The 15,639-nt window shown below is 25.0% G+C and overlaps 4 protein-coding genes across 4 annotated transcripts, besides 4 other annotated features; 3 read left to right on the top strand and 1 right to left on the bottom strand.

Annotated features, from left to right (window-relative positions):
• Positions 1–29: 29 nt before the first annotated feature.
• EHI_118630 (uncharacterized protein) lies at positions 30–662 on the top strand (the record flags this gene model as incomplete). The annotated part of the gene is made up of 1 exon (XM_649040.1): positions 30–662. The coding sequence occupies one exon, from the start codon at positions 30–32 to the stop codon at positions 660–662; it is 633 nt and encodes a 210-aa protein (XP_654132.1).
• Positions 663–714: 52 nt separating this feature from the next.
• Positions 715–5,484, bottom strand: EHI_118620 (HEAT repeat domain containing protein; the record flags this gene model as incomplete). Its single annotated transcript, XM_649041.1, has 1 exon — positions 715–5,484. One exon carries the CDS (start codon positions 5,482–5,484, stop codon positions 715–717), a length of 4,770 nt encoding a protein of 1,589 aa, XP_654133.1.
• Positions 5,485–6,261: 777 nt separating this feature from the next.
• On the top strand, positions 6,262–9,150 carry EHI_118610 (uncharacterized protein; the record flags this gene model as incomplete). The annotated part of the gene is made up of 1 exon (XM_649042.1): positions 6,262–9,150. One exon carries the CDS (start codon positions 6,262–6,264, stop codon positions 9,148–9,150), a length of 2,889 nt encoding a protein of 962 aa, XP_654134.1.
• Positions 9,151–9,414: 264 nt separating this feature from the next.
• Positions 9,415–9,615: a repeat region.
• A 175-nt stretch (positions 9,616–9,790) lies between these two features.
• Positions 9,791–9,931: a repeat region.
• A 27-nt stretch (positions 9,932–9,958) lies between these two features.
• Positions 9,959–10,132: a repeat region.
• A 1,962-nt stretch (positions 10,133–12,094) lies between these two features.
• Positions 12,095–13,349: a repeat region.
• A 402-nt stretch (positions 13,350–13,751) lies between these two features.
• EHI_118600 (calcineurin catalytic subunit A, putative) lies at positions 13,752–15,340 on the top strand (the record flags this gene model as incomplete). Its single annotated transcript, XM_001913558.1, has 2 exons — positions 13,752–15,171; positions 15,228–15,340. The coding sequence occupies 2 exons, from the start codon at positions 13,752–13,754 to the stop codon at positions 15,338–15,340; spliced, it is 1,533 nt and encodes a 510-aa protein (XP_001913593.1).
• Between the last annotated feature and the right edge of the window lie 299 nt (positions 15,341–15,639).

The raw sequence follows: 15,639 nt of genomic DNA, 5'->3' as shown, positions 1-15,639 counted from the left end.
AAGAAAAAATCTCTTATTTTTTAATATTCATGTCTTTTATTCCTCAAATTCAACAAAAATTAAATTTACTTGCTCTTAAAGATTCTTTTATTTCAGACTGTCTTCAAGAAATTCAACAAAATCATTCTGATTTACTTGCAGATATTAATTCTATAACAGAGTATATATATAATATATTTTTATATAATGATATTCGCTTAACTTCTAATCCTGTTTTACGTTCTTATTCATTTGATACAAAAGAAGATATTTTGGAACATGCCATTTTACAATGTGATGAATATAGTGATATTGGTAACACTATAGATGACCAATTAAATGAAACAAAAAATAGAGTAATGAAATTGTCTTTAACAGATGGTACGACAACAATTTATGGCTTTGAATCAAACCATATTGATGGTATTTGTATGGGAATGAAACCTGGGTTTAAGGTGGCTTTGAGACAAGTAAAAGTAAGAAGAGGTGTATTATATTTGAATAACTCAAATATTCAAGTTTTAGGAGGGGATGTAGAAGAGTTAGTACGTTTGGAGGAAGAAAAACGTTCTGAGTTAGAAAGAAAGTATCGTCCTTCATATATTCCATTAAGCGTTTGTCGTGTTGCACAAGTCCCTCTTGGTGCAGTAGATGTTTCAGAAGAAGAGAATAATGACAGTTAAATGTACTTTAAACCATAAATTCACTAATTTTAAATTAAATAATTATAATACTTTATTTGCATAAATCTTTCCAATTAAGTGCATTTGGTACAACATCAGGACTAACCTGATTTATTGGATTTCTTATTGGTGAAACTCTTTTTATTGAATTAATACTTGTTTGTAATGCTAATAACTGTGGATTAATTAATGGAGGTTGAGTTGGTTGTGAAATAAATTGATCAATTGGAGATTGTATTACTGGTTTTGAACCTGTAATTGTATTTATAATTTGTTGGTTATGTTCTTTGTTTTGTTCAGCAATACTAAATTTAAAGTCAGTATTAACTTGTATTGGTGGTGGTGTTTCTTTTTTTGTTTTCAATATTTTATCTAAAAATCCAAGTGGTGTAGAATTATTAATTGGATAGAATGAGCTGTTACTTTCTGTACTAACTTCTCTATTTGGTACTTCTATTGATAATGGGATATCTTGTGGTTCTGTTACATTTAATTTAATTATTGGTTTAACCATTGGTGATACAACTTCTATTTTATTCACTGCATGTTGACTACGAATAAGATTAAGGTTATGTCTCTTTGTAGTTATTTTGTTTTGGTTGGGTTGTTGTTCTTCCATTGTTAATTGTTTTACTCTTACAGCAGAAGAAACAGGACTTTTTTCTATTATAGGTTTATAACCAACAGTAGGAGATACTTTTGGAACTATGACTGGTTTATGTATAACTTTCATTCCTCTTGACTTCAAAAGAGAATTTGGAGATAGAGTTGGTGTTTTAAGATGATTTGGGGATTGAACTGGAGATAGTTTAGGAGATAATTGCCTTGATAATTTTTGAATTTCTTTAGTACTGAGAAGAGAAACTAAAGACGATATATCTGAAGTATTTTGTCCAAGATTTACTTCCAAGTTTTGAGTTGTTTTATCAACTTGACTTGTTTCTTCCTCCAAATCAATCAACTTAATTCCATTATTTTCTTCTGACATACGTTTAGGTGGGGTAATTTTTTCTAACGGTTTATTTTCTACACTAATTGACATATTTATATTTTGGTTATTTAATTGGATAGGAACTTTTCCTCTTTGAAGTGTTAAACTAAATTTTCTTGGTCTCTCTTTATTTTGGGCATTTGATTCTGAAATTTCTAAGTCAATACCTCCTGCTTTTATTTCATCTAATGCTTTGCTTGAGTCTAGTCGTTGGTCTTTATCAATTCCACTAATATGTAAAATAATATCTTCATTATTTTCAGCAATACTAATTGGTTGGTCATGTCCAACAATAGTAATTCGTTCATCTCTTACTTTTCTTTTTCCACTTCCAATTGTCATTCTCTCTTTTTCTTTAATATATTTTCCATTAAATCTAATGTATTGATTAAATATTTCATCATTATTTTCAATAATTCTAAAAGCATCTTCCCCAATACAATTATAGATTTTAGCAAGTAAAAAACCAGCTATATCCTCGAAATTTTTTGTATTAGCTTCTCTATATATGACACAAAACATAGTTTTCATCATATTTTCATTTAAATCCCCTTTTTCAATAAATGTTTCAAATAAATCATTAAAGATTCTAAGACAAACAATTTTTGTTGCTAATGGAGACGTTACAATAGCTTGCCATAGTATTTCAATAATTCTTTTATTATCATATACTCGAACAAAATATTTCATTAATAATGAAACTTCAGTAGAAATATATTGTGCAGACTTTAATATACATTCTATAAAGGTATGAGTACGTACACCTTCTAGAGTTTTTTTACTTTTTAATAATTTTCTAATCCAGTCTTGTACAATTTTAGTTAATTCTGGAATTAAGGTATAATCTCCTTTCATTATTAAAACTACTCCCCATGTCATTAGAAATTCTTCAAATATTGGTTTTTCAAAATCTAAAACTTCAACTGCCTTTAAGCATAAATCAACATCTCTTGGTGATAGAGATACTAGTCTTTGTAGATAATCTTGTGGTAACATTTCTGCTCCAAGTCGTAATAAATCCTTAATATAAGTTTCAGGTATTTTATATAACAGTGTTAATTCTGGTGGAATCATTGTTTGTGATCGAATGATCATTGGTTGTTTTTGAGTGTCTTCAACAACCATACTAATTGTAGCACATCTATTTAATACTGTTACTACTGCAGATCCAGTTCTTGGAAGATTTTGTTTTCCTAAATCAATATTTGGATGTTCTTCCATTTTAGTATTTTCAGAGTTTTCCTGAGCCAAGTTTAATGACTTTCTTATCGGCAATATAGGAACTTCTTCCATTTTTGTAGATTGATGTTGGTCATTAACATCTTTAATATTCTCTTCTTCCATTTTTGTTTCTTTTGGAATAACTTCAGAATCTCTTGAGACTGTAATTAAATGAGTTAGTTTCTTAACAATAGGTTTAGGTTCAGTAACATTAGGTTCTATTATTGTTGGATGTTGACTAACATTATATCTTCTAATAATTTCTCTGCATGCTTGTTGTTCGTTAATCATTAGTTTATTCATTCTATTTTTAATAATATCCACACCCATACTTTCAACACATTTTTCAACAACATACTCAACATCTTTTCTTAATTCAATATTTTTATCACAAATTTGTTTTAATAGTGTTGGTACTAAAGGTTTCATTATTCCAATTTCTTTTACATTCATAGGCTCAATTATTTTTAGTATAACTTCTATTGTACTTTTTCGAATAATAGGATTATTATTTGGTTGCATTGCATAATTTAATTGATTTATTAGTACATTCATCCCAACTTCTTTTCCTAAGACTTGCATTACTTCCATAGAACACTCTCGAACACTCTTATTATTATCTCCCATTTGTTGTATAACATTAGACATAATACTAGGGATATATCTTTCAAATCCACTTTTAACATTCTTAATCGTTTGTATCAAAGTTTTTAATGCAACTGATGCTAATCCTCTTTTTGGGTCTCCAATTTTATTTTTTAATTCATTAATTAAGTTATCACATTCCATCTGATTTATTGTATTATTTTCTAAATATTTTGTTATTTCAATCAAACTTTGTGTTTGTACTTTCCAATCTCCATTTTTTAATGCTTTGAATAAATCAAAATAACTTTTTTTTAGAGTTTTCCTTACTTCTTTTTTTGGTTGTGTTTTTGTACTTCTTAATGCTGGTTTTGTATTAACTTTTACCACTGGAATTTTTGTTGTACTATAACTTTTGACTCCTTTCTTTGGTGACCTTTCTAGACTCATTTTTCTTGACCAGGTTGTAGGTTGTTTAGTTGAACTATTACCATTATTAACAACTTCTTTCATTGGAATAGGTGAAAGTATTTTTGGTGGTATTTCACTGATTTGTGATATTGAAGACTGTGCAACCGAATTTGTATTTACAGCACTTGGAGCAACTGACATGTATGACTCTCCATTTACTTTAAATTGAACTATTTTTAGTCTGTCTTTAGAAATACCTTCAAGGTATTTTAAAATTTCATCACCATTAACTTTAATAAATGAAACAATTGCTTCTGTTGCAGCATCTCTAGTTTCTTTTTTTGGATCTTCTAATGGTGAACAAAATAATTTTGCCCATAGTTTGATTTGTTGTGTTGGTTTATTATACTTTTCAATGGCTCTTCTTGCAAAGTTCATAATATTTAAGTTACTAATAGAATTACCTTCAACTTCAATCAATAATGAAATCAAATCATCGTTATTCTTAATAATTGAAAGTAGAGTTTCTATAGCACAATTCACTACTATTTTATTACTTTCTTTTAATTTTTTGACAATTTGTGATAAGTACTGAGTAACATTTCCACCTTTTTTATCAATAGAAATAATGCATCTCATTGTTGCAGATACAACATTGATATTATTATCATCCAAAGCCTTCTTTAATGTTTCCCAAAACATTACTGAAGTTGGAAATATAACTTTTTGTGCTTCAAGCACCTCAGTAATTTTTTCAATAACTTCTTTTTTTTCTTTCCATTTTCCATTATCAATTATACTAGCAAATTCTTTTGGGATTTTTTTTTCAAGAATAGTTTTTTCAACGTTATTTTTTTCAGCTACTTCTTCAACAACTTTTTTAACTGGACTAATAACTTTTTGTTCTTTCCTACATCTCATATTTCTTACTGGTTCAATTTTGTGTAATGGATTGTTTTGAAGATAACTTTCATAGTCTTTTTTTTGTGCTGGTGGAATGGTATTAATAAATTCTTGTAACAAATTCTCATTGAAATTAGAATTTAGACAATGCAATATCCTCAACGCACTTTGACGTGCATCTTTGTCTTTATGAACTATCCATTCCTTAAGTCCTTCAAGAATAGTTTTTAAGGAAAATACTTGAGGACTAAATAAAATAAGAAGCTGTTCTATTTCTTTAATTGCTTCTACACCTAGTTTAAAATTCTTATGTTTGGTAAGATCAACCAATGTGTTGAGCACTTCTTCTGTTAATCCAATTTCAACAAACAAGCAAAAGAGTTCTAATGTCCGTTCTTTTGTTTTAGACCTTCCTAAAAGTCCTTTTTCTCCAATGACTAAACACACTTTATTTCCAACTTCAATTGACAAAGGATTAGAATTATCATTAATACTAAAATAACTAATCATTGTTTCAAGTGCACTCTCAAAAGCAATTGCATTGTTGTCATTTGCCATTCCTTCAAAGTAACTAATATATTCTACGTATTTCGTGTCTTTTGTTTGAATTAATTGATCTAATTCTTTATACCCTTTTACTCTGATCTTCCATCGTTTATCTACCAACTTGTCTTTCAACTCAATTGGTTCTTCCACAATTTCACTTGTCATTTATCTTGTTTTTCAGATTTTTTTCTTAAAATTGTCGGTTTCTCTTTTCATTTTACAGAGCAGAAGAAAAACATTTTTCTTTATGTTTATTCCTGTTTCTATCCCAACGTTTTATTTCTATCTTCTTCAATATTGAAAACCCTGTTCTGTGATAGAAAACACTAAATACTCTGAATGTTTTTATCATCCAAATACACAATAAACAAGGGATTTTTCAATCTTATAGTTGAACAAAGGAATCAATGAGAAATTAATGTCATCACAACCAAGAAGCTTTTTTATTCAACAAAATTGTAAACACTCTTTTGTTTTTTTAATAGATATAAATAATAATACTTATTCACAGTAACTTGTTTTGTTGAGAGGTGTTATCTTAAATAGTTTATTCTGTCAAACTTATATGAGAGTCTTTTCATTTTAAACAATTCTTAATTATAAGCATGTTTATAGCTTATAACCTTTGTGACAACAATATGACTTATGACAATTTTTTTTTAAATTAAGTCAAACCAATTACTTAATTACTTGTCAAACAAATCTTGATTAAATTTAATTCTTTGATATGCAAGTTTGCCATAATTTTCAAACAAAAAATACCAAGTTATTTTCTGTTAATTTTGTGACATAAAAGAAACAAGAAGAGTAATAAAATGATAGATATTGAGTGTGAAGGAAGGTTCATTATTTAGTTTTTGAAAAGAAAATAATGAAAGGAAAATGAGAAAAAGATTGAACAAATCAAATTTGTTTTTAATAAAAAAGAACTCAAAAAGTAAAATGCAACAAACTTGTTGTAGAGACGAATCAAGTCACACATTAGATTTACTTGATTTAACTGAATGGACAACAAAACTTAATAATATATACAATAATACAATAACTATTCCATCAGTACAACAAAACCAGAAAATAGAATTTGAGAAAATAGTAAATTTAGTATGTATTGATGGAATTTTACATATCCCATATGGAATTATTAAATCAGGAATTATTTCTGAAGCTCAACCAAATGACAATATTTATATTTGTGGAACAATTAAAACATTAACAAGTATAATGAATACAATTATATTGAACAAACCTATCACACTAAATGAATTTAGTGTTTATGATATCAATGAAATGATTTATGGAATAATGGCAATGGAAATCAATAATAACGATTTTATTAAGGAAATTGGAAAATGGTTAATTGACCACAAGTCAGAAAGATTAGATGATATTGCAGAAAGTTATCTAATCAATTCATTACTTTCACATAATAAAGAAATTGCATATCAACTGAGAGATCAATTAGGATTAGCAGAAAATACACAAAAAGTATTTTCATCAATGGTATTAGAAGATGGAATAAGTGATATTTCATGTTCACAGGAAAATATGGGAGTTATTGTAGGATTTGTCATTGAAAATATAATCAGAGAAGGAGGAGGATGGTATAATGAATTACAAAAACTACTAAACAAAACAATAACAAGTAAAGAATATATTCAACCATTAATCATTGGATGTTGGAGATTATGTAATGAAGATAAATGTCAAAAAGAATTTATTGAAAGTGGATGTTTGAAAGAAATAATTAAAATAATAAAAAGTAATCCAAAAGAAGATATTATATTAATTTTTATTGAAATAACGATACTATTAATGCAAAATGAGAGTAACTTTAAATCACTTGAAAAATTTGAAGTCATTGAAATTTTAATTGATATTATTAAAAAGAATGTTTCACTTAAATTAATGGAAATGAGTGGATTAAGGGCGTTATCATTATATTGTGGGTTTGAAGAAAGTAATAATAAAATGATAGATAATCAATGGGTTGAAGTTATTAAAAATATTATGGAATTATATTTGTCTGACGAAGGAATTCAAAGCATTGGATTAAATATTTTTATTAAACTATTATCAACAAAAAGATGTATTTCAAAATTTATAGAAATTGGAGTTATAGACAATCTAATTCAAATATTCCAAATTTATAAAGATAATCCAGGAATTCTTTTATTATGTTTTCAAGTTTATAAAGAAATAGTTAGGAATAGTAAAGATACAAAAATATTAAATATATTTCCATTAATTATTCAAATAAGTCATTCTTTTGAGAATGATGTATCAATTATTAGTGGCTGTATGTTTATATTTAGCTATGTCTTTAGTTTATCCAATACAATAAATTATAAAACAGATGATAATATTAAATGGATTTTTGAATTAGCTATGAAATTTACAGAATTAGAAGATATTCAAAATGCAGTAATTCAAATAGTTTTTAGTTTAATTAATGATAAACAAATTAATATTTGTAAACTAAATAATTGTATCATTATTGTGTCTTTTCTTGTTCTTCAATCAACTACAATAGACCAAAGTATTAAAATTATGAAAATTATTCATTACTTTCTTTCTAATGGAGTTTCAAATGAACTTCTTGGTCAAGACATTTTCAATGTCATTACAGAAAAGATGAAAATAAATGACAATGAAGAATTTATAGTATATACTATTCAATGCTTAGAAGATAGTTTAAATGAAAGTCTTAGTATGAATGAAAGTCAAATGAAAAAATATGAAAATTGGGTTAATATTTGTGTTAGTAAATGTCATACTTTTAATACATCTCAAACAAATAAAAGATGCTTAAGTCTTATTAAGAAATATATTGAAGTTTTTCGTTCTATTGATAAATTAGAAGATCAAGAATGGAGAGATATTATTTTTAATACTATCTCTCAAAATCAAGAAGATATTGAAACTATTAAAGATGCATTAACATTAAGAGTTGTTGCAAATCAAATACAACCATTCTTCTCATATAATGAAGTAATTCAAATTATTCAAATACTTGAAACAATTATTCAAAAAACAAATAATAAAGAATTTGATCAACTTGTTCTTCAAATTTGTATTTTATTTTTATGTCCTTTTAATCAAAATGTTATTCAAACTTCACAATTATTGAAAAAAAGTATATTGTATAAAAGAATTATTCAACAAATACCTTCTATAGCAAATCAATTAAATATATCTGTTTTACAGGTATTAATGACGTCTTTAATTCTTTCTAAACCATATTCTATTTATTCATTTATTTCTTTAAATGTATGGGAAATCGTTTCTTCTTTATCTAATGACCCAGACATATCTCAATTATTAAATACAACAACTTCAATAAATTCGTTCTGTAGTTTAATTAAAAAATTACCTACTTCACAAAATAATTGCATTGGGTTTTATGCAATAATGAGTATTGCCACACTACCAAGTCAAGACCAACAACTAATGATTCAATATGCAATTAAACTCTTGTCAACACCATCAACATCAATTAGTGAAAGAAGAAATGCAATATTATTGTTTGCACTACTCAACAATGACTCAATTAAAAGAGAGGAAAGTTTAGTTAAGAAATCATTAACCTCAATTATTAATGTATTAAGTGAGCCTCATTGTCCAGCTGATTATGTCTGTGTAGGAGTATGTGCTTTGTTTAATTTAGCTATCACACCAAGTGTTAGAACATTACTTAATACTCCAAACACTAAAACATTACTTAATAATTTAATAGCTGAGAATGAAGATTGTAAAGAAATTATCACAGAAATCTTAAAAAGGATAAATGAAGAAGGATATCATAAAGGATTTTCATTACAAATTGATCTTTAGAAGAATTTTTTTAGTTTATTCTTTAAAATATCAAGTAAAATAGATTATCATAGTAGTTTTAAATAGTCATGAGACGTTTATCAATAAGATGAGTAGACTTAAACGATACTAGCTCATTTCATAATCTAAATTAAAGAATCTGCTTGAAAATTATATTCAAGAAATAGCTTATTAAATGGTATTGATTTTATTTTCTATTCTCTTTTACTCAAGAAAGACTAACAACATCTCTAAGCTTAAGAATATTTACTCATCTACAATTCACTTATTCTTTAGCTTTTCATTGTTGAGAAGTGTGAATTTATATTTTTCATTCTTTTATTTCTATTGAATCAACAGTTTTGAAAACATTATCAAATAAATATTCTTCATTTAAGTACTTATTTCATCTTTATTTCAAGTTTAGTATGTATTAAAAAATCGTCATCCTTTATTTTTTTTATTTTATAATTAAAGAATATATCCTCACTACTTTGTTACTTATCCATAATTTCATTTATCATCAACTGCAGTATACATTTTTCTTTGACAACACCCATACTATCAAATATATTTGCACCCTAACAAATACATAATACTTCCATCTTTACAAATATACACTCTTCTATTATAATAAATGATATTCCATCATCATTAACAATAATTATAACCATCACTTCAATATTAAATATGATATTTTCTATTCAATAGTAACACCATGATTAGAATATAACTGGTGATGCAATGATTTGACTCATTTTAATGTTTTGTGTTGTGTCTCTGATGTACAACCTTCATATCTAAAAAAATGAATAAAGAAAAATAATATGCAATTAATTAAGTATTAATAGAAATAGCTTCTATTGTTTCTATTGCTTATTGGAGATTATTCTTATTCTTGAACTATCTTCTTCTAGCAGCTCTATGGAGTGTGTTTGACTGTGATAGAATCAATATTTTATGACACCAATCATGTTTTGTATTACAAGGTTTTTAATTCTTTAATTAATTTATTACGGGTACGAAAATTAGCAAAGAAAAAATGCATCTAAATAATTTACAAAAAAGAAAAAAGATGCAAAAAAATTTGCATCCATAGAATATTCCATTTATTATATTTTGCTCCTAAAATAAAAATAAATAAAAAATAAAAAGTATGATAAATACAGAATATATAAATATTTATGTTTATATTTTATAATCATTTCTATTTTGTATGAAATATTAATGAAATAAATGATTTGATTATTCATATTTATTTTTATTCTTTTTATTCTTTTATTTATATGTTATTTATCTATCGTATTTTTATATATTTATTTCTCTGTTTATATTATTTATATCATTGTATTCTTCTTATTATCTATATATTATTATATTATTCTTATTTTATGATTATTTTTATGTTTATATTATTTAGATTTTCTTATTGTTATTCTTTTATATTTAAATGTATTTTATTATTTGAATATTCATCTTTATCATTTTTATATTATTATCATTTTTATATTATTATCATTTATATCTATTTTCATTTTATATTTATTCTCTTTTGTTTTATATTAATTTTATCTTTTATACTTTGATTTTATTATTATATCATTGACTATCATTTCTCGTTTTATTTATCATTTATTCTTATTATTCTTTTGTTTTTATATTCTATATCATATATTCATATCATTTTCATTTATATTTTATCACTTATTATATGCTATAATAACATAACACATATGATTGATTATATAATAAACATCATAATGAAGTTATACATATAAATAATAAACATAAAAAAGAGTAAAATATTTTTCATTAATAAAATATTGTTAATCATTTTACATCATTAAATTAGACACTTTTATTTCATATTTCTAATTTTTACATTAAAAATACACTTTTTATTTCTTCTTTTCTTCTTTTATTGCCTCTTTGTGATTTATTATTTTTATATTCTTTCTTCTTATACTTTCTTTTTATTCTTTTATATATTTATATTCTTTTTATATTATTTGTTTTTCATTGTTGTTTCTATTTCTTTCTTCTATTATTTATCAATTTTATTTTCATTCATTCTTTTTATTTCTTTTTATTAGTTCTTGAGTATTGTATATTTCTTTATTATTTCATTTGTGTATTATCTAAATATATGTTTTATTGAATTTATGTTGAATAAAATATTGAATAAATCAATATTTTCATTCTTAATTATTTATTATTTATTCTGAAATGTTGTGTATATTTATTATATTAAATGAATATGATGAATGAATATCAATATTATTGTTTATTTGATTTTTAAAAAAATAATAAATGAATATAAAATAATAAATGAAATAATGAAATGATAATGAAATAGAATAATCTAATATTGAACAAATCAAATAAAGAATATATTGAATATATCATTATTGTTACATTATTATTTATTATTTCAATTATTAAATATTAATAAATTATTATTCATGAATATTTAATTGATTGATTATTTTACAATTTCATTTTCATTTTATTTAATAAATGAAATATAAATAATAAATGAATGAATAATAATGTAATATATGAAATAATAAAAAGAAAAGAAAGATAAATAATAAAGAAATATGATGTATTTAATATATAATATAATTTATTATCAAATATAATAATATCAAATGATGATTTATTTTTATTTCAAAATATTTTGCATCCATAAAAATGTTGCTAAATATTTTGCATCATTAAATTTTGCATCATTAAATTTTGCGCTTTTTTTATTTGTTTCAATAAAATTTGCATCCTTTATTTTTTTTCTTTCTTTTCTTCTTTTATCATCTCTTTTGTTTTATTACACTTTATCTTCTTTCTTTTTATATTCTCTCCTTTCTACTTTTATTCTTTCTTCATCTTCATCTACTTCTTACTTTCTTTTTATTCTTTTATATCATTCATTCTCTTCTTTTTCAATTATTTGCTTTTTTTCGTTGCCATTTATTACTTTCTTTATTTATTAATCCATTTATTGAGATTACTACTGGAATTATTCTGACATCTTTTAACTTTTCTATTTTCATTAGAATATTCTTTAATTCCTTGTACTTATTTCTTTTCTTCAAATAGGCTCAATTAATATTGTGATCAGCCACAATAGTCATATCAAATATTAGACTAGTTTTATTCTTTTTATCTATTACATGTCTGGTCTTTTGTGGTATTGTCCATCACTTTTAGGCATTATTTGTTTGTTACATATCATTGTGATGTCTTTATATTTGAACATTGTTTCATATGGGGGTTTTATATTGTTTATTTCATGTATATTTTCTTATTAATCCCTCCAATATTATAATACCAATATTGTCATGTTTTTCTATTTGTGATTTATTATGACAAATACAAGATAGTAGAATGTGTTCTACTGTAGCTATCTTGTCTTTACAAAGTGTGGAGTATCTCAATCTTTCATTTTTCATTATTTTTGTTTTCTTGTACATACAAAATATTGCTCCATCTTGCATTTTAGTTAATTGAAGGAATGCATTTTTCTTAATATTGTTTGACTTCCATTCTTTCACTGTAGTAGTTTTATCTACTCCTTTTGACTCAAACCATCTTCTAAAATATCCACTAATTTGATGACACTTCCATTTTTTGATGTATTGGTCGGTTAATAATTTCTTTATTTCTACTACTACTTCTTTTTCTTTTTTATTTTCAATAATTTCATTTATTATTTCTTCTATTTTTGTTTCATTTATTTTATGAATTAGTGTTTTTAATTCTATTCAATATTCCATTCTTATTGTACCATCTCTCTAATATGTTATTTCCTATTTCACTTTCTCTGGTACAGTAGTACATCATTGTTCTTACTAATTCAATAACATATTCTTCCCTTATATTTATTAATCCTTCATTTCTTCTATAATGACATATAACCGATCTTTGGAGTTTCCGGCACCAATGTATTTTGCCTTTCTTAAATATTTTCTTATCTCCAAATCCATTTTATCTAGGTCAGTGATTTTCCAATTTACAACTGATGCTGAATATCTGAAGATATTGATTACTTCCGTGTTTATTCTAGTAATATATCTTCTATTACTACTTTCATCAGTGTTTATTTCTTCCATCTTTTTCATCATTTTTTCTTTGATGGTTTTACAATTGAAGGTGTCATCAATTTCATCGGACTGCCATATTCCTAGGTATTTATACAGGTCATCACATTCAATTACTGGGATAATAAGAAACAAAGGAAGTTTATAAAGAGAAGAAAGAAAAGCAAGAGAATAGTCTCAAAAGAGAGAAGAAAAAGAATAACAAAGAAGAGAAAAAATAAGTAAGAGAATAAATAGTGAAGAAAAGAAGATAAGGAAAAGCAAAAAGCACACGAGAAAAAGCACAAAAAGTATAAAAGAAAAAAGAAAGAGAGATAAAGAAGAAGGAGATGAAAAGTAGTAATAAGAAAAAAGGGACAAGAGGATCAATATAAGAAAGAAGAAAATAAAAGAGGAAAATTAATAAAGAGAAGAGACAAAAAAGAAAGAAGAATAAAAAGCAAGGAAGAGGAAGGGATAAAAAGAATAAAAAGAAGAAGTATAAAAAAGAATAAAAAAAAAGGGAGAAAACTAGAAAACAAAGAAATGGGATATAATATTGAAATTCCAAAGGATGATAAAGGGAAATATGATATGAAGAAATTAAGAGAACATTTTATGAAAGGGGGAGGGATAAAAGAGACTTCGATTCATGAAATTAATGAAGAAGTTAAAAAGATTCTTAAAGAAGAAAAGAATGTAATTGAAGTGAATGACAATGGACTTTTATTTGGAGATTATCATGGACAATATTTTGATTTTTTAACACAATTAGAAGATAAGTATTGGGACAAAACGGAAGAAACGAAAATATATCTTGGAGATTATGTTGATAGAGGAAGAATGAGTACGGAAATCATAATAACGTTATTTTGCATGAAAATTAATAATCCAAAGAAAGTCATAATTTTAAGAGGAAATCATGAAACAAGAATGATGACACAAACGATGGGATTTATGAGTGAATGTAAAAAGAAATATAATATTAACATATATTATGAGTTTTGTGAGAGTTTTGATTATCTTCCTCTTGGAGTGATTATTAAAAGAAAAATAGGGAAATTCTTTTGTTGTCATGGAGGAATTTCACCAGAAATTAAGAAAATAGAAGAAATTAATGAAATTAATAGATTTTGTGAACCACCAAGTAAAGGGATAATGTGTGACATATTATGGTCAGATCCTATTACTGAAGAATTTTTAAATGAACATCTAGACTTTAAAATGTATTACAAATCAATTGAATTTATTCCTAATGTAGAAAGAAATTGTTCATACAAATATGGGTATAAAGCAATTAATAAATTTCTTCAAGACAATCAATGTATTGCAATTATTAGAGGTCATCAATGGGTTGACAATGGGGTTGAAATGCATTACTTTGGAAATAATCAATTAACATTCCCACTTTGTTTTACAATCTTTGGTGCAACTCACTATTCTCTTAAAAATAAAGCAGCAGCTATGCTTATTACTGACACAAATATTGATATTAGTAAATACCCTGCTTCTTTAGTTGATAATGATTATAATCCTACTATTGAACATGCTTTAAATTATTCATTAGATATTATAATGGAAGGAATTGGTTCATTCATTAACCAATTTGTTTATTTAACATTTACCACCGAAGACATAGATGATGATTCAAATGATTCAAATAATTCAAGTGATGACGAACGTAGTTTAAGTGATGATTTTTGTATTTTTGATTGTCCTGAAAGTGATGAATCATCTCTTTCATCTCTTCCACCAATTTTATCTTCTCAATTTAATCCTACTCAAGACTTAATGAACAAAAATGACACTAAAATGCATCAATCTAATTCGTCACAAATTAATATTAATATTAATGATAATAGTCATGACAATAAATCATTGTTTAGATCATTTAATGCTAATGACATGAATAAATTAACTAACAACATTTTACATTCATCAGTTGGGACACAACAACCATCAATTTGTTTGTTTTTCATTATCTTTATTCATTGTCTCGTATTACAAACACTTATTCTTTAGACGAACAACACTTTGTTCAAAAAATCCGTGAAGAATCTATTCCACTAACACTAGATGAACTTCGTGCTAAATTCCTTGAGCTTCAGAGTAAAACAAAGACTACTCTTATTTAATTTTTAACATTTCTTTAATATTCATTTGTTATTTCCTTGAAATAAATAATTTATTAGGTTCAATAAAGTTAAAAGATTTGAACATTCAGTTATTAAAAAGATAATGCAGATGAACTTAAAAGTCAATAAAATAATGGAAAATATTCAACAATATGATTATGACTATCTTATTAAAGTCAGTATTATTGGAGACAGAGGAACTGGAAAGACATGTCTTTCTGAGAGAATTGTTAATGATCAGTTTATGTCAACATATCTTCCACCCACTGGACTTGACTTTAAAACTAAATTTTATTCTT

The sequence above is a fragment of the Entamoeba histolytica genome, genomic scaffold (genome assembly GCF_000208925.1).
Source record: "Entamoeba histolytica HM-1:IMSS scf_1104750518109 genomic scaffold, whole genome shotgun sequence".
In the NCBI taxonomy this organism is placed as follows: Eukaryota; Evosea; order Mastigamoebida; family Endamoebidae; genus Entamoeba; species Entamoeba histolytica.
This window is presented reverse-complemented; position numbering and strand designations above follow the sequence as displayed.